At 41.9% G+C, this 24,132-nt stretch overlaps 1 protein-coding gene and 1 long non-coding RNA gene across 2 annotated transcripts in view; one reads left to right on the top strand and one right to left on the bottom strand.

Moving 5' to 3' along the window:
• The window catches only part of LOC311144772 (nuclear receptor subfamily 6 group A member 1-A-like), a gene marked incomplete at its 5' end in the record, with an annotated part of 114,584 nt that overhangs the window by 20,585 nt on the left and 69,867 nt on the right, over positions 1–24,132 (top strand). The window contains one exon of the mRNA XM_084180877.1: positions 446–493. Within this exon, the coding sequence (XP_084037003.1) occupies positions 446–493 (48 nt within the window). The remainder of the gene's footprint in view (positions 1–445; positions 494–24,132) is intronic.
• LOC311144774 lies at positions 12,041–23,651 on the bottom strand. Its single transcript, XR_014614532.1, has 3 exons — positions 23,473–23,651; positions 14,685–14,772; positions 12,041–12,275 (listed from the first exon to the last, which is right to left on the bottom strand). It is a non-coding gene; the product is annotated as an uncharacterized lncRNA (long non-coding RNA).

Here is a 24,132-nt window from a genome sequence, read left to right as displayed (position 1 = left end):
GTCTGTGAGTCTGATATGGGCATGTGTGTGTGTGTGTGTGTTGGTGCAGTGTGTTTGCTTGAGGGACACCATATGCCAGTGTTCAGTGGAGGGTGCAGGGGGTGTCTGGCGTGTGTCGGGTCAGGGGTCTACAGCTGTTGACAGCAGGGCGGTGTGCGGACACGGGCGGGGTGGGTGGTGTCCTATAATGGAGGGATATACCGACAGGGAACTTTACACACACTACTGTTTTGCGTTTGAACGATTGCTTGTCATTGAGTGTGTAAGTGAGAAGTGGACTGGCGTCTAGACCCAATGCACAGCACAGATGGTATGGCACTGATGGACCAATCACAGAGAGGGTCTCACTTCATAGTCAACATGATGAATTACTGTCTACAGCTAAAGCTTCTGTAAGTGATCTCTGATTGTCCCTCTGTCTTCACATTTCTCCTTTGTTTTTCAGGCTTCTACGGTGACCATCCCTTGGAAGCTGAACGAAATGATGGGATAGGTAAGTTGACTTGTTATGTATTTAATACTTCATGATAGGACAAATACATTATGATAAAGTCATTCATGTGATTTCCTGTTGGCAAATCGCCATTGATGTTCTTCCATTAATTTTCAGTTGAAGATTTTAGTTTGGAGTATTGTGACCAATTTGTTCCAGATAGTTAATGTCTAATTGTGACTGGTGATGGTATTTCCAGACATCATTTAATGTCGGGCCTGTTACATTCAACCAACGTGGATGGCAGTGAAAATTGGCTAAATAACGCTCTCTATTGGCGAGATAGAATAGTACATGTACAGGTCCTAGGTGTAGTAGGGAGTTTCCCAGACAGGATACTATCACTCCCCCAGATGTTATCTGAATAAACATTCATCACCGACAATATTATGTTAAATGTAACCCATAGTTTAGGATATGTGGATTTAAAAAACAAAAACAACACTCAAGTAAAGCTATAAACGGGAACTGATTGGGAGCAATGCTATTCTGCTGCCTTACATCACTATGTCCTTTGACCTCATTGATTTTTTGCTGCTTTAATAAATAATGAGTCTGTTTGCTGACTGTATACAACACTCTGTCAATACACAGTGCTCTCTTAAGAACATGCAGAAAAATGAGAGCCACTTTGTGGTTCATCTGGCCTCTGTTTTTTTTTCTTCACTAGTGCAGACAGTTTGCCGGAATCCCAGCTCCTCCTGAAATGCAAAATGTCTGCCCATGTCCGGCTCTCCATCATTCCAATTTCAGGAGAAAATAATTGATAATGTTTTTGCTGTTCCTCTTGCCTATCCAATTACTGGATCTGCATGATAAGCGTGTCTTTAATATAGCATGTGATTCCTTCCATCTCCACCAGGGGGACATGTTCAGCTGAAAATAGAGCAGAAGCTGGCCTACAACATGGTCACAGATTGAATTATAACCCGCGCGGGTAGGTTAAGGATCATGAGAATAAAGAGAAAACAATACCTTAAAAAATCCTTAAATGTATCATTCTTCTGCAATTTATATCTATAGGCTACATTGAGGTTTTTATTTCATTATTTTAGGCTATCTGGCATTAGTGGGTAAGCTTTAAAATGCAGGTTTTAAAATGTTATTTGTTGGACATAAAACACAGTAAAAACTTCAGCAAATCAGCTCCAAGTGATTTTTAATTTTGGGACTCTGTTCCCAAGTATTCCGACACATAATAGAGAGACACGTGATCGTATACAAACGTAAGCAAGGTTTGAAATTATAATGTTTTAGTTACATATTATATCTGTTTGGGCTTCTTGCAATCAATTTAGTCAACAAATTATTTGTAGGGATGTTCTGGCTCCCCATCCGCTCAAGAAAAAACCGGACTGCGGCTGAATCTATTTGACGATCCCTGCTTAACAGTACGTGCACCAAATGCTTTTGGGAACGGCCAGAAAAAGTTAACATCGATCCATGGAGGCAGAAATAACAATACCGGAGTTTAATTCAATAAGAGAAAACCTGCAAAATGGAGAGTTGAAAATAAAGAAATGGTAGGGCCAGAAAAGTAATGTTTGTGAAAGATTTGGTAAAATAGTGTTAAAATAGGATGATAGCAGTGCCGGCTATGTCATGTGTGATGATTGTGATGCGCTATACAAATTTGAAAGTCACAAGACGGGACTTCAAATAGAGCTCGTAAGCTTTTGGTCGTAAAACCCGGAAATTAGTTACCTCTGATTCGTTCAGCCATTCCTATGGGGAAAATGAATGGGGAAAGAATTGGGTTTTGGGATAAATGCTGAAAATAAGGTATGAGGTTAACACAGGCTTAGGAGATCTTATACATTTAGTTATATGAAATAATATCAGTCAGTTAACATGACCTATATGAATTATGAAGCCTCATTGTGCTTTATGTGCTTTTTTTTATTACATAAATGGTTCAAAATTCACTAAAAGTGATTAAGATGATCTCATAGAACAAAACATATAAGATCTCCTAAGCCTGTGTTTACCACAGACCTTATTTTTGGCGTTATCCAAAAACCCTACAAAAACTCCATTCATTTTCCCATAGGCTTTGTCCAACGAACCATGGCGGAGTTAGTGCCTACAAAAAACACCATTACTATTGCTCCCTATAGGCCTATGGTACGTCAAGGAAACTGTAGCCTACTGTTCAGATGTGTTAAATGGAAACTGAAATCTGGACACTGACTGTAGGTCTGACCTCTCACATAGCCTTAATATTAACTTCTGCAGAATTAAGCATTTCTTTCACTAAAATGATACACCAAATGTAGGCAACAGTTTTACTCTGGAACAGAAATATGGAGAAATATGATTGATTTATTTCAGCATCTTTAGAGGCAGATACCATCTGTAGAGGTGCTATATCAGCATCATAAAAGCTGATAGTATTTCAACCACATAAAATATGCATCCAAGCCGAACTGAAATCTTATCAAACATGTTGAGTTGTTTTCAAAGCTTTCTATTTCGTTACAACCGGTCAAACTGATGTCATTTGGACATTTTGTATAGAAAATCTTTTCATTAATTTATTTTTTTGTTATTGTATTTTCTCCCCATCCCTTAACGTCTTTGCTCCGCGTAAGAAGCAGAGATGACTTAGAATACTTAACCAATGACAACTACAGTGAGCTCCAAAACTATTGGGACAGTGACACATTTTTTGTTGTTTTGGCTCTGTACTCCAGCACTTTGGATTTGAAATGATGACTATAAGGTTAAAGTGCAGACTGTCCGCTTTAATATGCGGGTATTTTCATCCATATCTGGTGGACTGTTTAGAAAATACAGCACTTGTTGTACATAGTCACCCCATTTTAGGGGACCAAAAGTATTGGGACAAATTCACTTACAGTGCTATGAAAAAGTATTTGCCCCCTTTCTAATTTTCACTACTTTTGCATATTTGTGATACTGAATGTTATCAGATCTTCAACCAAAACCTAATATTAGATAAAGGGAACATAAGTGAACAAATAACACAACAATTACATATTTATTTCATTTATTTCATAAACAAAGTTATGCAACACCCAATTCCCCTGTGTGAAAAAGTAATTGCCCCCTTACACTCAATAACTGGTTGTGCCACCTTTAGCTGCAATGACTCCAACCAAATGCTTCCTGTAGTTGTTGATCAGTCTCTCACGTCGCTGTGGATGAATTTTGGCCCACTCTTCCATGCAGAACTGCTTTAACTCAGTGACGTGTGGGTTTTCAAGCATGAACTGCTCGTTTCAAGTCCTGCCACAACATCTCAATTGGGATTAGGTCTGGACTTTGACTAGGCCATTCCAAAACTTCCAATTTGTTGCTTTTTAGCAATTTTCATGTAGACTTGATAGTGTGTTTTGGATCATTGTCTTGCTGCATGACCCAGCTGCGCTTCAGCTTCAGCTTCAGCTCACAGACGGATGGTCTGACATTCTCCTGTAGAATTCTCTGATACAGAGCAGAATTCATGGTTCCTTCTATTAAGGCAAGTCGTCCAGGTCCTGAGGCAGCAAAGCATCCCCAAACCATCACACCACCACCACCATGCTTGACCTTTGGTATGATGTTCTTACTGTGGAATGCAGAGTTTGGTTTTCGCAGTTCTGGTTAAAGCAGTTCTGCATGGAAGAGTGGACCAAAATTCCTCCATAGCGACGTGAGAGACTGATCAACAACTACAGGAAGCATTTGGTTGGAGTCATTGCAGCTAAAGGTGGCACAACCAGTTATTGAGTGTAAGGGGGCAATTACTTTTTCACACAGGGGAATTGGGTGTTGCATAACTTTGTTTATGAAATAAATGAAATAAATATGTAATTGTTGTGTTATTTGTTCACTTATGTTCCTTTTATCAAATATTAGGTTTTGGTTGAAGATCTGATAACATTCAGTATCACAAATATGCAAAAGTAGAGAAAATTAGAAAGGGGGCAAATACTTTTTCATAGCACTGTATGTGTATTAACGTAGTCAAAAGTGTAGTATTTGGTCCCATATGCCTAGCACACAATGATTACATCAAGCTTGTGACTCTCTTTGTTTTGGTTGTGTTTCAGATTATTTTGTGCCCAATAGAAATGAATGGTAAATAATATATTGTGTCATTTTGGAGTCACTTATACTGTAAATAAGAATATAATATGTTTCTATATTAATGTGGATGCTACCATGATTATGGATTATCCTGAATAATGATGAGTGAGAAAGTTACAGACGCACAAATATCATACACCCCCCTCACTGTAGATTGAAGCATTCATTCTATCGATTTATTACATTATTCTGGTGAGCAAGAATTTATTTAGTCTTCTAGGGCAACATATAATGACAGAAGAGAAGCTGCATGTATCTAATTATAGACAAGTTGACTAACAAACAGCTTGTTGGAAATTATAAGCAGAAACATATCTAAATCAGACAAAAAAAATCCTGCACCCCCTGTCAAAAAATATTTCTGCCGTCTCTGACTGTAGCCTACAGCGCATTTTCTATATTAGCGGGTTAGGGTCGGGTGCGGGCCTCAGATTTTCACTTTATCACATATAATTGGGCGGTTGTGGATGGGTATTAGCAATTGCGGTCGGGTGCGGGTGAACAACAGCTGCCCTACGGACCACTAGTCACAGCCTCTGTTTCACAGATACAGCAAGATAATGGAATGGAATATTTGCAGATAAGTCTCAAAATATGTCAATTGAACAAATACATGTTAATGAGCCACACACATACAGTAATTTAGATTGCTGTCACTTTTTCTATCTATGAACAATCCCCCCAGTTTTGTAAAGGATCTAGTCAGGCATTTCTTAGTCCCCCTATGACTGTGTCTGTGTTCTATGGGCTGCTGTGGGACCATGTGGTTGCAGCCCCTCTCTCTCCTCTCACCGTGGGGCAACAGGCTGGTGGAAGGGGCAGTGCAGGGATGGGGGGTTTGTCCAATGTTAAGGTCCAGGTTCAGGCGAAGTTCATTTGAGATTGTCACTTCTCTTCGCCCTGGCTGCGGAGCCAGGTGGCACCATCCAGAGGCCAGAGGTTAGACTCAGTTCAGAAACTCATGACCCCGCCGTGACTCCAGGCTGACCTGATTGTGTGCAGCTCTACTCTGTACTGGACTTTCTTAGCAGCCTCTGTGTCCTGGCCCCTATAAACCTGTGGGAGTCAGTAATAAGTGGAAGGAAGCTTGGGGGAACTATTAAACCAGTGCACAGAGAAAGACTGGCATTGTTGCCCCCCTATGGGAGGAGGCATGGATTTATGAGGCAAAGCCTGATTGGGTTGTAAACTTGAGGAGGCGGGATCAGAGAGTACCCGTGGACAACACTAGTCTCCCTCAGCCTATTCACATCCCAGGATGCCTCAGTGCATGGAGTGGGCAGGGGTGATGTGGGGGTCAAGGGGCTGTAGAGTGTGGAGGGGGGCGGAGGCAGGGCTCCTTGAGCTTGTAAACGCTGTGACAGGGGTGGGAATCCAGAGACCCCCATTCAAGGACCAAAACTCAGGTCAGGGGGCAAATAGCTGAGTTAGCAACAGCTGTTTTCAACACTACGCAGTAGATGAAGTCCTAATCTTGCCACCACTCAAACTCTCCTAAAACAGCAGAGCAGGGGAATGTAAATTGAGGAATTTAGAAGTTGTGATCTCTCTTGTTCCTTGTAAATGCTTTCCCCGTCATCTCTGTGAACCTGTAAAAGGCGGATCAGTATTTACTAATGTCAAGCTGATTTATGGATGCACTTTCTTGTAGATAATTGCTGTATATGTGGAATTGTATATTCATATTGTCTTAATTTGTTAGAGCAGAGAAAGTATGGTTAATGACGTTTTATTGAAAATGTGGAAAAGTGGTTGTCCCTCCCTGATGTAAAAAGTGTTTACAACCACGAGCTTGTCTATGGGTGGGTGTCTCATGTGTCACTCACAGCAGCAGGGATGGCTCCACCCCCTGCTCACAGCTAGTCTGACCTGCCTCTGTCCCAGGCTCCAACCCCCCACCCCCTCACCCTACCTACTCTGTCCAATGGACACAGTTGACCAATCACTGCTGATTCTGCTATTTCTGAGGTTATCAGTGGCTTGGAGTGGCTCCCTTTGTCCTATCGTCAATCATTACCAGCTGTCCATTCACTACAGTGGAATTGGGCCGGGAGGACTTTCATTGTTCAACTATGCCCTGAGAGGGTGCCACTGACTCGTCAGTTGGTCGCATTGATCATTATACTATCTCTCATTGTAGCTACTTCAATACAGCTTAGATGACTGAACATATACAGTACATATTTAATTTGGCAAAATCAATGATAAGGATGAAATACAATGTAGTATTAATTGATAACTGTAAAATCAGAATGTGATACCGTGATACAGTTCCTAGTGAAAGTTTACACCTTCCCTTGCACAGTTGTCACATTTTGCTGCTTTAAAATGTAATCTGAAAAGGGATTCAATTCTACCAACTCTGCACAACTCTTAGGGCAACATACACTGTGTGTACAAAACATTAGGAACACCTTCCTAATATTGATTTGCACCCCCTTTTGCCCTCAGAACAGCCTCAATTCATCGGGGCATGGACTACAAGGGATCGAAAGCGTTCCACAGGGATGCTGGCCCATGTTGACTCCAATGCTTCCCAAGGTTGTGTCAAGTTGGCTGGATGTCCTTTGGGTGGTGGACCATTCTTGATACAGACAGGAAACTGTTGAGTGTGAAAAACCCAGCAGCGTTGCAGTTCTTGACACTCTCAATCCGGTGCGCCTGGCACTTAAATATTTTGTTTTGCCCATTCACCCTCTGAATGGCACACAATCCATGTCCCAATTAAGGCTTAAAAATCCTTCTTTAACCTGTCTCCTTCCCTTCATCTACACTGATTGAAGTGGATTTAACAGGCGACATCAATAAGGGATCATAGCTTTCATCTGGATTCACCTGGCCAGTCTATGTCATGGAAAGACAATGTTTTGTACACTCAGTGTATATCCATTGTTTTTATCAAAATTGCTCAAGCTCAGTAAATTTGGTTGGAAATCATTGATGGACAGCAATATTCAAACCTTGTCTCTGATTTCCAAGCAGATTTAAGTCAGGATTGAGACTGGACCCCTCAGGAACACTCAGCACCTATTGGAAAGCCATTCTGGTGTGACTTTGGCATTAAAATGAATGTAAATGTCCCACTGAAAAATAAAACTCTATCCCAGGGTTATTTATTCTGAAGACTTGAGGCAGGGTTTCCTTTAACTATTACCCTGGGCTTTTCTCCTTTCATATTTATTTTGGTCCTGACAAACTACCCAGTCCCTGACGGTGACAAGCATACCCATAATATGATGCTGCCACCATCTGCTTGAAAATCAGAGACAAGGTGTATATTGCTGTCCATCAATGGTTCCCAACCAAATGTACAGAGCTTGAGTCATTTTGAAAAAAAAAACAATGGATATATGTTGCCCTAAGAGTTGTGCAGAGTTGGTAGAATATTATTCAGAATTATTTACAAGATGTAATTGCTGCCAAAGGTGCTTCCACCAAGTATTAACTCTGGGGTGTGAAGACATACGCAACCAAGAGGCCTTCATTTTTTATTTGTTCTTACTTTAGAAAATGTTCTATACTTTTTCTTTCACTTAAAACATGTAGAGCAGGTTGTGTAGATCTTTAAAAAAAATCTAATTTAATCCCCTTTTAGATTTTATTTTAATGCAGCAAAATGTGACAACTGTGCAAGGGGTGTGTAGACTTTCACTAGGCACTGTATGTAGGATCAGTAGTGGCTCTGCGTACTTGTCCTCACTGAAGACAAAAATACATTATGAAAGATCCCTGAACCTCAAAGGGACAGATGTTCTTAGTTTTAAGACTGCAAGACAGCGTCCCTGAGGATTTAGGTGTCATCCTGACAGTGTATTTCAGTAAGAAAAACACTGTCAGTCTCCACTTAATCTGTGCTGCCTGTCCTGCCAGCTCACTGTGCCATCTCAGTGGTTTCCACGGATACTTGGATTTTTATGGTAATGTCAGCACCCAGTACACGCGTGACTAGTTGAATTATGAGTGAGAGGTGTCGGCATGTGGGATGTAGTGTTACAGCTTAGACCTGAGTGGTTCTTCTACTCTCAGAGCAGGGTGCTCTTAGACAATGCTTACCTCAGGATCAACTGTCCATTTCATTCTTTTTTTGTTTCTTCTGTGGCTTTTGTCACTCATCAACCCCTTATTGGCAGACTAAATAGCCTTGGTTTCTCAACTGACTGCCTCGCCTGGTTCACCAACTACTTTTCAGATAGAGTTCAATGTGTCAACTCGGAGGGCCTGTTGTCTGGACCTCTGGCTGTCTCTATGGGGGTGCCACAGGGTTCAATTCTCGGGCCGACTCTATTCTCTGTGTATATCAATGATGTCGCTCTTGCTGCTGGTGACTCTCAGATCCACCTCTACGCAGACGACACCATTTGTATACATCTGGCCCTTCATTGGACACTGTGTTAACAAACCTCCAAACGAGCTTCAATGCCATACAACACTCCTTCTGTGGCCTCCAACTGCTCTTAAATGCTAGTAAAACTAAATGCATGGTCTTCAATCGAACGCTGCTTGCACCCGCCCGCCCGACTAGAATCACTACTCTCGACGGGTCTGACTTAGAATATGTGGACTACAAATACCTAGGTGTCTGGTTAGACCGTAAACTCTCCTTCCAGACTCACATTAAGCATCTTCAATCCAAAGTGAAATCTAGAATCGGCTTCCTGTTTCGCAACAAAGCCTCCTTCACTCATGCTGCTAAACATGCCCTTGTAAAACTGACTATCCTATCGATCCTTGACTTCGGCGATGTCATTTACAAAATAGCTTCCAACACTCAACTCAGCAAATTGGATGTAGTCTATCACAGTGCCATCCGTTTTGTCACCAAAGCCCCATATACTACCCACCATTGTGACCTGTACGCTCTCGTTGGCTGGCCCTCACTACATATTCGTCGCCAAACCCACTGGCTCCAGGTCATCTATAAATCACTTCTAGGCAAATCCCCGCCTTATCTTAGCTCATTGGTCACCATAGCAACACCCACCCGTAGTATACACTCCAGCAGGTATATCTCACTGGTCATCCCCAAAGCCAACACCTCCTTTGGCCGCCATTCCTCCCAGTTCTCTGCTGCAAATGACTGGAACGAACTACAAAAATCTCTGAAGCTGGAGACACTTATCTCCCTCATTAACTTTAAGCATCATTTGTCAGAGCAGCTTACCGATCACTGTACCTGTACACAGCCCATCTGTAATTAGCCCACCCAACTACCTCATCCCCATATTGTTATTTACATTGTTATTTATTTTGCTCATTTGCACCCCAGCATCATCTTCTGCACATCACTCCAGTGTTAATACTAAATTGTAATTATTTAGCACTATGGCCTATTTAATGCCTTACCTCCATAACTTACTACATTTGCACACACTGTATATAGATTTTCTATTTTCTATTGTGTTACTGATTGTAGGTTTTTGTTTACCCCATATGTAACTCTGTGTTGTTGTTGTTTTTATCGCACTGCTTTGCTTTATCTTGGCCAGGTCGCAGTTGTAAATGAGAACTTGTTCTCAACTGGCTTACCTGGTTAATAAAGGTGAAATAAAAATAAATAAACAATGGTTAAATGTAACATCAAAGCGCAGGAACAGCTAAAAGATACACTACTAATTCAGTCTCAATATAAACAGCACATTATTTAATAACATAATACTACTATGTGGACTTATTATTTCCATTATAGTTTTCGGTGGGCATAAAAAAACCATTATTTTATTATCCACCTTCTTGATTTTTAGTCATTGGGTTGAGGGTGTTACACAGCCTGTCCACCCTTGGTAATGTGGTGTTCTAGCCACTAGGGGGTAGTAGTCACATAGTATTGTTTTCACAGGATATACATTATGACTTCCAGTTGTAGGTTGGACTCAGTGAACTCAAAACTCATATGGAAATACTTGGCCTTGTCCCAACACATGCTTTTTCATTGTCCTCACATAACTGGGCGAAGTTTGACGCTCTTTTCGAAAAGTCATTTAAGAACAGACGTTTTTCATTTCCATATATCTACTTTTTATCAGAATGCAGCCAAACCCTTACTGTTGTTTCAGATTAATTCCTTTATTCCTTTGAATTATATCCCTGCATGAAATGGAGTTGATATACAGTGAGGAAGGACAGATGCTTGAGTAGTGTATTTTCTTATTTGAAATCTATGTGTGCTGAAAATGAGACTGAAAGAGTAAATTAATGTATAAAATGTAGCTCTGTGAATTTGACTTTCTTTACTTCTGTATTTTTTTCTTCTTGCGTTTGATTGTCGTCATTCTATTTTTCCTCTAACACAGTGATCACATGTTATCTTTAAAACATAGTCATTTTGTATTAAAGTCGTCTACAAGTGCATCATAATTGAAATAATGTTTCTTTGTCAATGCTTCTGCCAGCCATTTGAGTAATTTAGCAGATACTCTTATCCAGAGCGATTAGGGTTAAGTGCCTTACTCAAGGGCACATCGAAAGATTTTTCACATATTTCACTCAGGAATTTGAACCAGCAACCTTTCAGTTACTGGCCCAATGCTCTTAACCACTAGGCTACTCAGCAGTCTTGGTGTATGTGTGAAGCATCTAAGTGCTGACCTCTGTCCCATCTCTTCATTTTCACCTTTAATAATTTATGATCAGCCCAGATTTGATTCATTCCCCATTTTGTTTAGCCTCTGCTTGATGCAACTTGCGTTGGCGTAAGAATCGGGGTCAAGCCTCGGGATGGGTTTCGGGGTCACCCAGAAGTGGGTCAAGCTGTTCCCAGTGTCAGTCTCTATAACTTCACTGTGTGTGATGACTAAGCCCAATTCCAGGGGGATAAACAGGCAGGTCTTTGTGTGGGTGACTAATGTATGTCACAAACAGTCCCTTCTGAGTAGAGACAGTCTACTCTACTTGCAGTAAACCAGCCTCTGAGGACTTACAGTCTCAGATAAATCTTTAAATTATGTTGTGATGACAGTGCATTTACTGTAATTGGTGTGTGTGAAATGTGTGTCCTCATATTTTAAAACAGTGAGAGGCATTTTATTTTCAATAAATCATTTTCTACGCCATTAGTAGGGTATATGACAGGCCATTATTGTAAATAAGAATTTGCTTTTAATTGACCTGCCTGTTAAAATAAAGTTACATTACAAAATATTTAAAATAAAGGTTGACAGAGTGAAATAATGTACTATAGTTGCCATAGTGGTGTGCTGTGTGCTTTAAGAAGCTAGTTCAGTGACAGGGGAAACCCAGGCTGGTTTTCATTGTTCCCTCAGACACTTTCCCACTGTAAATAAATGATAAAACATGCATTGGGTCTGGCCTGGCTGAAAAACGTCAATGTGTTTGAGATTTCCCAGCATGTTAACATAACCTTACAGGGCAATTACTGGCAGATTATTTCCATATGTCTGTATCTCCTCCAATTACAGAAAGAAAAGGGCAAATTAACTTTCCAAGAATCAAGCATGCTGATTGTTTCACTTTTTATTTGAGGTCAACTTGAACCGAAACTGAAAAATGTGTGAAAACGTGTTGCTCTGTTCCAACCCTGTGATTGTTCTTGCCACAGTGAATCTGCTGAGTTTAAACTTTATTTCAGGCTTTTTTGTTTTGGCATAATGAAAGCGTGAACACTCCCAGCTGTTTGGTGAGGGCTGCAGCCGCCTTCCAATACTGGAGCTGTCTTCATGACCATAGGTCTCCTCTGAAAAAGGAGATTCTTTAATTAAAAGCAACTAAATAAAGGTTACATAAAAAAGGAACTGAAAGGTCCACTAAACAGTTCATCCTGTGACAAAGTGTCTCGCTATCCCCAGTTTCCCTTAACAGAAGGGGAAATCATTCTGAAATAAAAGTACTGTAAACGTGCACTGATCTTATGATGAGAGGATTATGAGTCACTTCGCCAACACACATGATCTACCATAATAACCCAGGGAAATGTCATTACATTGCCTTGCAAAAGTATTCATACCCCTTGGATTTCTTCACATTTTATTGTGTTAGAAAGTGGTATAAAAAGTGATTTAATTGTCATTTTCTTTGTCAACAATCTACACAAAATACTCTTTAATGTCAAAGTGAAAGAGATATATATATATATAGATAAATAAAAAATGCATAACTAAAATATAGTCGTTGCATAAGTATTCAGCCCCTTTGTTTAGGCAAGCCTAAATTAGTTCAGGAGTAAAATTTGGCTTAACAAATCACATAATAAGTTACATTGACTCTGTGTGAAATAATAGTGGTTGACATACCCGTCCTCTGTCCCCCATACATACAACATATGTAAGGTTCCTCAGTCAAGTATCACAGATTCAACTACAAAGACCAGGGAGCTTTTTGAAAGCCCCATTAAGAAGGGCAGTGATTGGTAGATGGGTAACAATAACAAATCAGACATTGAATATCTCTTTAAGCATGGACAAGTTAATAATTATGCTGTGGTATTAAACCACCCAGAGACATCAAAGATACAGTCGTCCTTCTGAACTGAGCTGCAGGACAGGAATGAAACTACTCAGGAATGTTACCATGAGGCCATTGGGGATTTTAAAACAACTACAGAGTTCAATGGCTTTGATGGGAGAAAACTGAGGATGGATCAATAACATTTTAGTGACTCCACAATGATGACCTAAATGACAGAGTGAAAATAAGAATACAAATATACAGAATAAAAATATTCCAAAACATGCATCTTGTATGCAGGCACTAAAGTAATACTGCAAAAAAACACAGCAAAGAAATATACTTTTTGGCCTAAATGAAAAGCCTTATGTTTGGGGAAAATCCAACACAACACATCACAGAGTAACTGCCTCCATATTTTCAAGCATGGAGGTGGATGCATCATGGTATTGGTATGCTTGACATCGGCAATTCTGGGGAGTTTTTAAGGATTCAAATAAATTGGATGAGGAAAACCTGGTTCAGTCTGCTTTACATCAGAGACTGTGAGAGGAATTCACCTTTCAGCAGGACGATAACCTACAACACAAGGCCAAATATACACTGGAGTTACTTACTAAGAAGACAGTGAATATTCCTGAGTGGCCAAATTACAGTTTTGACTAAAATCTGCTTGAAAATCTATGGCAAGACTTTAAAATGTATTAATCTTTAAAAAAAGGTTAGACTTTTTCTTTCACTTTTACATTACAGAGTAGTTTGTGTAAATTGTTGACAAAAAAATTACAATTAAATCAATTTTAATCCCACTTTGTAATAAACAATTTTTTCTAAAGAAATTCAAGGGGTCTGAATACTTTTGCAAGGCACTGTACATGATAAATATAATTACATAGAGTGTTGTATCTTTGCAATGTTGTTTCTACTTCTGGAGAGTACAGTAGAGGCTATAGTAGAACACTGAACATTAGCGCTAGCTGTATGTTTACATGTAATCTGTTCTCCTATCCCATCACTCCCTGCTGAAATAATGGCCTCGAGGTGTTTGTACCGCAGTCTGCATTCATTGATCAGTGAGTTGTTCTCATGTAAACCCACCGACAGCAATGAATGTTTATTGCAGCCTTAAGAGTTGGACCTCTTAACTAGTCCAGTATGGGTGGTAACAGAATATTCTGTACACCAGGGGAGCAAGGGAGATTTAGAGGAAGTGTCTGTCTTCATCCCTCTCTCCTTGCCGAGTGTCTTTTTAACGGTGGCCCTCAGGGTACATTTAACGGTCGATGGTTTTGGACAGATTCTCAAACTCACCGACAGCGTTGAATGTTTACCGAGGGCACCAGAAGGAAATGTCATGTCCTTTAGTTGTCACACTCATGTCTGCAGATCAGCAACCACTCACCCTTGTTCAGCAACCACTGCACCACATAATATTGGCTGCTGTTTCCAGGCCAGCAGATATAGGAGGCCGCTAATTTCTCGTGGCCAGCATGTTCAATGTGGACGGCCAGTTTGTTACCACCCAGGCTGGTGTTGAGTTGCTAACAGATATTGATGGGGTGCCAGCAGGAGAGGAGTGGAGAGTCATGGTGTTGGGTTTCCCGAAACAGTCGTTCCTGCAGCTGTGGTGAATACCATAATCATCTTCCTCTTCTGCTGCTGCTGCGATGAAAATTGTGACTGCTAACAAGACTCTTACCTTACTTAGCCCAGAGCAGCGCCCCTCTCTCCCCCAGCATATTCCATCCTCTCCTCCTCACACACACTACACATCCCAGTCAGCTGTGCTGTGGGGAAAACAGACAGAGAAAAAGGAAAGAGCCTGAATATAAAATCCAAAACAGCACGTCAATCAATCCTCCAAAAATGACTTGGAGAAATGGAATCATGCTGTGATGGTTAGCTAAGCGCGTGTTGTAGAGATCCCCCTACAGCCTAAACCAGTGCACTGTAGCATTGTTAGTAGTTAGTAGTTTGAAGGCTGTTCCCTTTACCCTGCTCTGAACCCCAGCTCTGTATTGCACGGGGAACACAGCATCTTCCTGTTTCAGCCTCTTTGAGGTTGGAAACTCATGCAGTCATGTTTTATTAATGCACACTCCCATTGGGCTGCTCATCTTAACTGTGTAACATGCAGCAGGGATTTGAGACACTTTTCTTGCTTTTGTTCTTTTTTGTAATCTTTGGCACACAAATCTGGCATTTAGGATGGGTGGGGAATACAAAGCCTGGTTCAAATATTGTGGAATATAATGCAACTAATTAGACTGATTTGTTTTGGCTTTAGAACATGTCTTGTATAGAGCAGTGGATTACAGGCTTCCTGTCTCTGTTAGTTCCATCAAACATTAAATAATGATGTTATTGATTGGTTCTCCAGACCTCAGTTTGCTACGGTAGCTTTGTCTCTACACCTTCAGGCTGCTTTAAGAGATCCAAGATTTCAACCAACTGAAGTGTTCAGTTGGTTGAAATAATAGACTATTCATGTCCTTTTGCATTCTGACACAGTTCACTGAGATATCACTATCACTTTACTGCAGTATTCTGTTGTCATGTTTCTCACATTCAATCTAATTTCATATATCCCATGAGCGTTAATATCTGTAGCAATTTAGCTGATTACAGAGGACTTAACTAAAAATGGTTGGAAAAGCATTATTCTCTTATATCTGTACTCATTTCCTAGAGTGTTCCCTCAGTTTCAAGGTAAGAAGTGCTTGTTTCTCAGCATGGTCAGAGATTGTCCTATTCCCAAAATGATCCTGGCGTTGGGTTGGCTGTGGTCCCTATCTTCCTTGGCACTTGTACAATTTACCTGTCTGCCCCAAGACACACAGGGGCTTTTCATTCTGGAATATCTCTTTCCTTTTCCCCTCTATTCATTTGACTGAACTTTTATCCTGTTTGCAAGCAGAACACATTGGCAGTCTGACTCAAATCCCCACATGCTGTACTTCCTTATAAAATAGTTATGTCTGAGACCGCCCAGGCTGCTATCACTGAAACAATCTGTAATTTTCACGAAACTTTGCATTAGTGGGCAAACTGTGAAACCTGACCTGAGAGTTAAGGACTGTTTTGAGTGTATTACTGATACTGAACCAGTTAAACCCTAAGAGAACTAAGAGAGAGACAGTGTCTGTGTGAGGGCCACAGAGTGAACTGGATTGACTGTAACACTGTCACTGAACCCATTTGAACCCTGCACCATCAGCACATTCCATAGGTCAGACAATGAGAAAGCACACAGTGTACTCTCTGACTGGCTGACGTCATGGTGCTCAAGTCCATAAACAGGATCCTGGATTCTAACGTTACCTTTCTGACACTAAGAAACAAGGCCAGACAATCTGTCTTATGAACATTTTATCTAATACATTGTACAGTAGACATGAGGAGACTGCCTTTAAACACTTATATATTTAAATATTCTGCAGCCGTGTTCTTCGGACAGTGGGAATGTGCGAGAGCGTTCTGTCACGTACTGTACCCACTTTTAACCTGACACTTTCAACATAGCCGGGATGCCAGTTCTAAAAATACTCTGCTGAGTTTCTTCAGGCCTGAGACATGCTCTGACATACACATCCCACTACGTCTCTGACTGTCCGTCAGCATTACACAACGACCTGGGACACTGTCATTTAATCTCATAGCTTCTTAACCTTCTACTTTTAAATCAGGGTCACACAGTGTTTCTTGGTAGTCTTAAACAAATCTACTTTGAAACAAAAGTATACACCTCACACACATGGTTATGGGCTTAAAGAAAAGAAGACACCTGTACCATGTCAGATATAGTGTTGAAATGAATTCAATTTTGAGTTTGTATCGCAATATTACACTTTATATACATCACAGAAGACTGAAATATAACAAAACCGTTTGACATAGAAACACTATATTTTTGTCAGTAAATTTTTTTTTTGTTGGTATTAATTATGAAATTATGAAAAATATTAAAAACATTCCACCCATGAGGCCACTAGGTCATTTGACTGCAGGAAAGGGCTACAGCCACATTCAATCACTTTATGGAGTGGTCTGAATTTTGTTAGAAAACGCAATAAAATCCAACAAATATGCCTTAATTGCCATGTCAGGCAGAACATGTGCTGTAAGTCAGATCTGACAAGTTATTAACTGGCAGAATTGCACATCCCTCTTCTAAATTAATTCATTTAATTAGATTTAGTGGTGCAGTGGGAATAATAGTTGATGTCTCTTACAGTTTCATCTAGCTGCTATGGTATAGTTGTAGCGGCAGGGTGTAGTATTATATCATATGGTATGATATTCAGAGGCTCAGGTGGAAGGAAGGACCACCACTGGGTTCCCAGCGCTGAGGGACTACTACTCTGAGATTTCTCCCAGGCAGAGCGCCAAGCCTCAGTCCACCACGCCAAGCCTCCAGAACTCTCCACGTGCCACCGCTGACGCTGCCAAGGCTCCGGGTGTTTATTTCCAACGCTCAGCCCACCAGCCAGAGCCATTTTTTATCTTTAATGCCAGAAAGCACTCAGAGTTAACCCTCGATGCTCTCAGGCAGCACAATCTATCGCTCCATGCAGTCACAGTTAACCTCTTCCTTCACACAAAGGGAAGAGCGTAGCTATCTGTGTAAGAAGACAAATAACTATTTACAGAGGGAGTGTTGTAGTGCAATAGAATGGTACTAGACACTACATCCCTCCCCTCAGTCCTTAGACTGGGCTGTTTGTTATACAATTCAATATCTATCTCCTCACACATCCACTGCAGCTGGTTATCATTCTCCCTTCTCACAGACCCAGACTGGAATGCTCTTTTGTGTAAAACCAGTTGTCAATGTGTTGGGATCGGACAACATCTCTCTCTCTTTCTCTCTACTGATGAAGTGAGATCACTCCCTCTGTCTGCCATCTCATGTCATCTGTTCACTTTTGACCCCACAGTGATCTACTGGATAGGTCCTGTCACCTCAGACTGGCTCTGCTAGAGTGATTCTGAGAAGAATATGTCACCATCCTCTTTCAGATCTGAAGTAGCACTGGCTCGGTTTAATCAAGCTGATGAGTATGTTATAAGCTATTTCATGAGCAATTTTGAAGATAGCTAACAAAGAGGGATGGAGCCCTTTGTGGGTGTCTGCTGGATTTAGCCGTGACATTTCTCTGGTGTCTGCTGTCACGTCTGTCTCAAGGAGCCTTTTTTAATTGGTCAGGTTCACTGGCCCCCTAAACACTGGCTTTGTCACAGTTCTCAGACCAAGATCCACAAATGTGGTCCAATGTATTGTTATCAGAGCTATAGTACAACTGTAAAGTCTATTTGAAGATGCTTTAGTTATGTCGTTAAAGAATGCATAGCCAACATATTTTTCTTAACACAAAAAAAATATGTTTCCTCAAGGTTGACTGCAACAAAGTTACACAACACTTGTTTACGGCGCATAATCCCTGCTTTAATCTATTGTGTAGACGCAGTGCAGTCATCTCCAAGCCCAGAGGGTTAGCGTGTCTCGACTGTTTGCACTCACTGCACTCTGGATCACAATAAATAAGGCATGCAGCTGCCGCCATATCTCCTTCCCCTCCCTCTCTACTCTCCTCCTCCCTCCTCTTCTCCCGCCTGCCTCTCCAACCCCCGCTGGGGGCGCAAAGGAGGGATGTCTCACACAGTGAGATTTAAAATAGCATGGAGGGGCAGGGAGGAGAGGCATCACACGACGAAGCAGTGCTGATTCCATATTTCCGTTATCACTAGGAGCCAGTGGGGTGAGCCAGCATGGGAATGACCTGAATATAGATGGAACTTTCGTTTGTCCTGGAGCTGTGTTACCTTATGGCAGGTATTGACATGCCAAGTCAACCCTTGTTCTCAGTAGAATGAGATTGGTTATTCCACATAAGGCACGAGCAGGATGGCCGTAGATGTTGCCAGGAACCCTTTTGTCTTCTCTGCATGTCAGTAGTTCATGTGTGGGCCTCTGCTCTGACCCAGTGGCATCTTATCCTCTGAGCTTCCTCTAGCAGACAGGCACCTAAGTAGAAACTGACACATCATCCTGTGTAAAACTCAGAGGACAAACCGTGGCCATCCATCAGTGTAAGGACCACGCAAAGAGCTGAGCATCTCTATTCCTCAGGAGTCTGTCTCCGCCTCACAGCGTGAGCCACAGTCCCCGCAGCACACTGATGACAGTGAGGCCTCCGCCTCTTCACAAAGTACACTCTGTCCTGATTACGTAGTCTTTCCCATTCTATGCATGCATAGCTGAGTTTGGGCATAGTCAGGTATTGGCATACCATTTGGCAAGCCAATGCTCAATCAGTGTCACTCATAATATTGCTGATTTGATTTCACTAAAGTAGCACATTACAGCTCTGATGTCTTGTGCTGTTAATAAACCTCCATGCCTTCCTATTGGCTCAAAGTACATGTAGCGATCTGTTGTGGTGTACCCAGTCAGTGGAGCAGAGTTGAGAGCATTGATCCAGAGAGTTAGTTAGTTGCATAGAGTCTTAACCCCCCTTCCAGGCAGTTCCTTCCTCTAGCTGCATGAAGAAATCTCAGCTGAATTCATTTCTCCTTTCAGATTTCTAAGAGGCGTTAAACCTTTCTGGATTAAAGTAGGTAAGCTGACAGGCAGAAGATTGTATTAACTGGTGTGTTGGCACAGCTTTGAATTTTCTCTCCTTCTCGCTGACCTGGTAGACAGCATTGTTGTGTATTTCCATTTTAAATTACAGCAAAAACATCAGCTCTCTCTCTCTCTCTCTCTCTCTCTCTCTCTCTCTCTCTCTCTCTCTCTCTCTCTCTCTCTCTCTCTCTCTCTCTCTCTCTCTCTCTCTCTCTCTCTCTCCTCAAAGCACTGACAGCATACTTCTGTGAACACATAATTTATCATCTGCTAAGCCATGCTGATTATAGAGCTTTCCCCACAGCCCTTATCTGTTGCTGAGCCTGCTTTTCACTCCACAGCTGCCAATTATATCCCGTCCGGCTTGCCTGCAAACAGACCTAGTCTGTCAGCCAGCTGCAAACTGATGGAGGGCTTGGAAATACATGTTATAAGCTTACCAGTACACAGGGAATATAACAATTATGGTTTGATATAGGGACTTGACCTCAGTGAGTGTTACATTGGGTGATAGTTGAATGGCATTACCTTAAACCAGGCGATGGATGCCAGGATGATGGTGATGGTGATGGTGGTGGTGTGACAGTGCTAGGTTATTGGGAGAAGAGCCTGTGGGGAGGGTATGTATTGCATGCAGATCGCGGCTCCCTGGCCTCTAAGCTGATATAATGTGACGTCTGATTGTCAGTGTAATGGGAAGAGACGTGAACATCGGAGCAATGTGGGTCAGAGAGGCAGATGACCAGCCTGCGGCCTGTATCTGCTGCCCCTGTCTAATCTGTTCTAACACAGCCAGACGGGACTCCTAATCGACCCTGATATTCACTGAGCACACAAACACACATTACGCTCTCTGCTCCCTGCTTCAGCATAGCGACGGAGGGGGATGGAGGATTGAGGATGGAGCCTCAGTTTGTGACATACAGCATTTCCATTATACAAAGATTTATGTTTCCTGATTTATCTTTTCTGATAATATAAGATGTTTCGATGAGAAATGTTCAGTGAAACAACAAAATGATTCATCTTCAAAGGAAATAATCAAGACCCGATCCATCTCTTGTAAAACAGCCCAAGAACCATTTAAACATGGATTCTAGCATAGGTAAACAGACTTAAACTGTGTAGGAATAGAAAAGGAAGTTGAGCATCCTCTCTTTTCCTTCTGTGATCTCCGATCTAGCACAGAGCGATGACAAGAGACCCTTCTTATCCACACAGAGTTCCTTTCAGGAAACTAGAAAACCAATTTATGTACACTTACAAGACAAATTAATTTTAAGCATGCCAAATTCAGATTTCACATTTCAGATTTTTCTCATCATCTGGGCGCCTTTTAAGTTGATGTAAGAACCACATTGGTCAGGTCATTCTCCACGGTCTTATAGATTTTAAAATATTTGTGAAGAATTTGAAAATCTACATTTGAAAACTGATGTCTGTGGTGTGGCTACAGTAAGATATATATGTAGAGTGCTGGATTCCAATCCCGTGATCAGGGACAGAGATTGTACTAGCGAGAGAGAGAGAGAGAGAGAGAGAGAGGGACTTTTGCCCACAGTGCACATCTGTGGGGTCTTAACAGCCCCATCATAGCCAGACAGAGGTGACAATGAGGCCTTGAAGTGTGGTGACATTTTCTGCTCGGACTGCTTTTTTACAGCTATGGAAAAGCCCTGGAGAATCTGCCACTGCTTCATCAAAGCCAGTCATTTCCTGTCCATTTCAACCCCCATCCCCCTACCCTGATTCCACGTCTGCTAATCCCACCCCCGCAAACCCTCTGGCCCCCCTGCTGGCGCCCCTGCTGGCACCCCGCCTGCCCGTTCCACTCCATTCTGCTCTGTGCTGCCCTGGGTTGGGCTAGGCTGGCCTAGGCTAGGCTGTGTGGCTATGTGCTTTGTGTCAGCAGGCTTGCGGCTGAGCATTAACAAATCCTCATTGTCCAGCGCGGGAGTGGTGACTCACTGTCTGGTTTCTATTCAAATCCAGGTAAAGGGGCCTGAGAGATCCAGCCTCAGAGCAAAGTCCAGTCCCAGCACAGGGCAGGCTATAGGGCCGGAGGACAGGTTACACAAGCTCTCAAACTCTGCACCCAAACACACACTCATATCTCAGCCTCAAAGATCAACAAGTGATAGTGAGTGATTCACCAACGCTTTGACCCTAAGATGTGCAGTTTTAAAATTGAAGGATATTGAATGTAACTTCTTGTTGCCAGACTTCCCTTGTGGCAACACAGATGTGTATCAGAGTAACAAGACTCTACATGTAAAGGCATCTCAAAGGATTACTTGTACTGGGCCTATATCCTGGGGATGTGGTACACACCAAATACATTTTTTCTGTTGATTTTCTCCAGAGCCATAGCTGTTTTTAACGATGCCTATGGAAGACTCAAAAGCCGTGCTGCCTGTCTTTATTCCACAGCTGTGCAGCTAGAACATTTGTTTTAAAGCTGCTTTTCTAGTGTCATCAATGATGTGTCCATACATTATTGTAGATGTTTTTTAATACTTGTTGTGGTATTTGTATTTGTATTTATTTTTAATTTAAAGTTTTGTCATAAGCGTCTTTAATATCTGTTCTTCTCTCTGTCACTGTGCCTGTTTGTTCATGGGATTTGGACAATATTTTCGGTGTTACTAGTCCCTCTCTCAGACAGCTTTTGTAGTGGATTAAGGGCTTTGGACAAAAGCAGACATGACAAAAAAGATAGCTAGGGACCGGCTGTATTTCCTGTCACTCAATACATTCCAACTCCTCTGTCACACACAAGACGCCGGAAAAAACCCACCAGCCATTCTTGTAATTACACTCTTTTCTCTCTTCCTCTTTCACTGCTGTTTATAAACCTTATTTTCATCCTATGCTGCATTTTTAACTTCTCAGCCTCAGAGCACATTACTACTTCACAGCAGCTTTGTTTTTTCTGTGTACAACAGTGCCATACGGCTAGAGTCAAAGAAAGGGGGGGGGGAGAGAGAGAGAGACTCTTTGAGAAGCCGGTCACAAGTGAAGCATGGTCACCTCTAACCCGGGTCAGGCATCCCCTCCTCAGGCACCCTGAGCAGCAGCTGGCTGTTTGTCTCTCCAGCCACTGCTCTAATGGCTGACATGGCGGTCTGGATGTGGCTGGACGCTTTTGTCCACAGTCCCTCTCAGTCAAATAACTACTAGTGCTACTGGGCACACCCAACATTACCAGGGACCAGTGTTATGAAACACACACAGACATACAGGGAAACGCACAGGGATGCATTCATTCACACACACGTGCGCGCACACACACACACACACACACACACACACACATACTTAAACACACACACTCACACAGACATACTTTGTCTACCACACACAATCTCTCTCTAACTCTCTCTTTCACACAGACCCTCTGTTTAAAGCACACATGCTCTCTTTAAGACACACTGTACCTAGCACGCATACTCTCCAACGCATATACACACGTTATAATAACGACACACAAAGATGCCCTTTTAAAGACAATCCAACACTTACACAATCCTCTTCTTTATAAACAGTCATATTACCAATAGGTAAGTGGAAATAATCATGAAAATAGGGTCATTAATTGCAGTTATAGTACACTCAACTAAGTCATCAGTGAACAAATACAATAAGGCCTTCATTCAGAAATAATGCATAGAACTAAAGCATAAAAGATTGTGCTAATAAGGTGTATAATGGGGAGAATGTGTTCTATTCAGAGCCATGCAGACATCATGCAGAGGAGAGCGACTGGCACCGTTGGCCAGAGGTGAACTGTTACAAAACACAGATTGTAAATGAATAGATACTGGGGGAGAGAGGAAGAGTTCAAGAAATAAGGGATACTCACTGAAATAATAGTTTACAGGTATTCAGTTGAAGTTCTCTACTTGTCTCGTTGATGTTATTGCAGAAAGTCGAAAAGTGTATAGGTGGTAGAAAAAGGAAAGACAAAACGGTTCCATAGCCGGGGAACAGCTAACTTCCCTCAAGTGCACACGTTGAAAAGTTAGTGTGGAACTGAGGGGAATGGGTTCTTCTCTCTCCCTCCCTCCCTCTCCCTCTCCCTCTCCCTCTCCCTCTCCCTCTCCCTCTCCCTCTCCCTCTCCCTCTCCCTCTCTCTCTCTCCCTCTCTCCATGTCTCTGTCCCACACACGCAAACACACATACTCAAACACATTTACACACGCTAACAAAGTATGTCTGTCCGATCTTCTGATCTCCTGCCCAATCTCTCTCTCTTTCTGTCTGTCTCCCACTCTCTCTCTCTCTCTCTCTCTCTCTCTCTCTCTCTCTCTCTCTCTCTCTCTCTCTCTCTCTGTCTCTCTCTTTCACACACACTCTAACTCTCTGTTTTTCCTCCCTGTGTCTCGCCCCACTCTCTCTCACTGTTTCTCTCCCTCTCACACACACAGACGCATACAAACATGCATGCACATCCACACAAAGGAGCTTGGCTACGGAAGTTATTAAACTGCTTCACATTTAATTGCATGAACTATATATGAAC

The sequence above is a fragment of the Coregonus lavaretus genome (assembly GCF_964263955.1).
Source record: "Coregonus lavaretus genome assembly, chromosome: 17".
NCBI lineage: Eukaryota > Metazoa > Chordata > Actinopteri > Salmoniformes > Salmonidae > Coregonus > Coregonus lavaretus.
The sequence above is the reverse complement of the archived record's forward strand: the minus strand, read 5'-3'. Positions and strand labels throughout refer to the sequence as shown.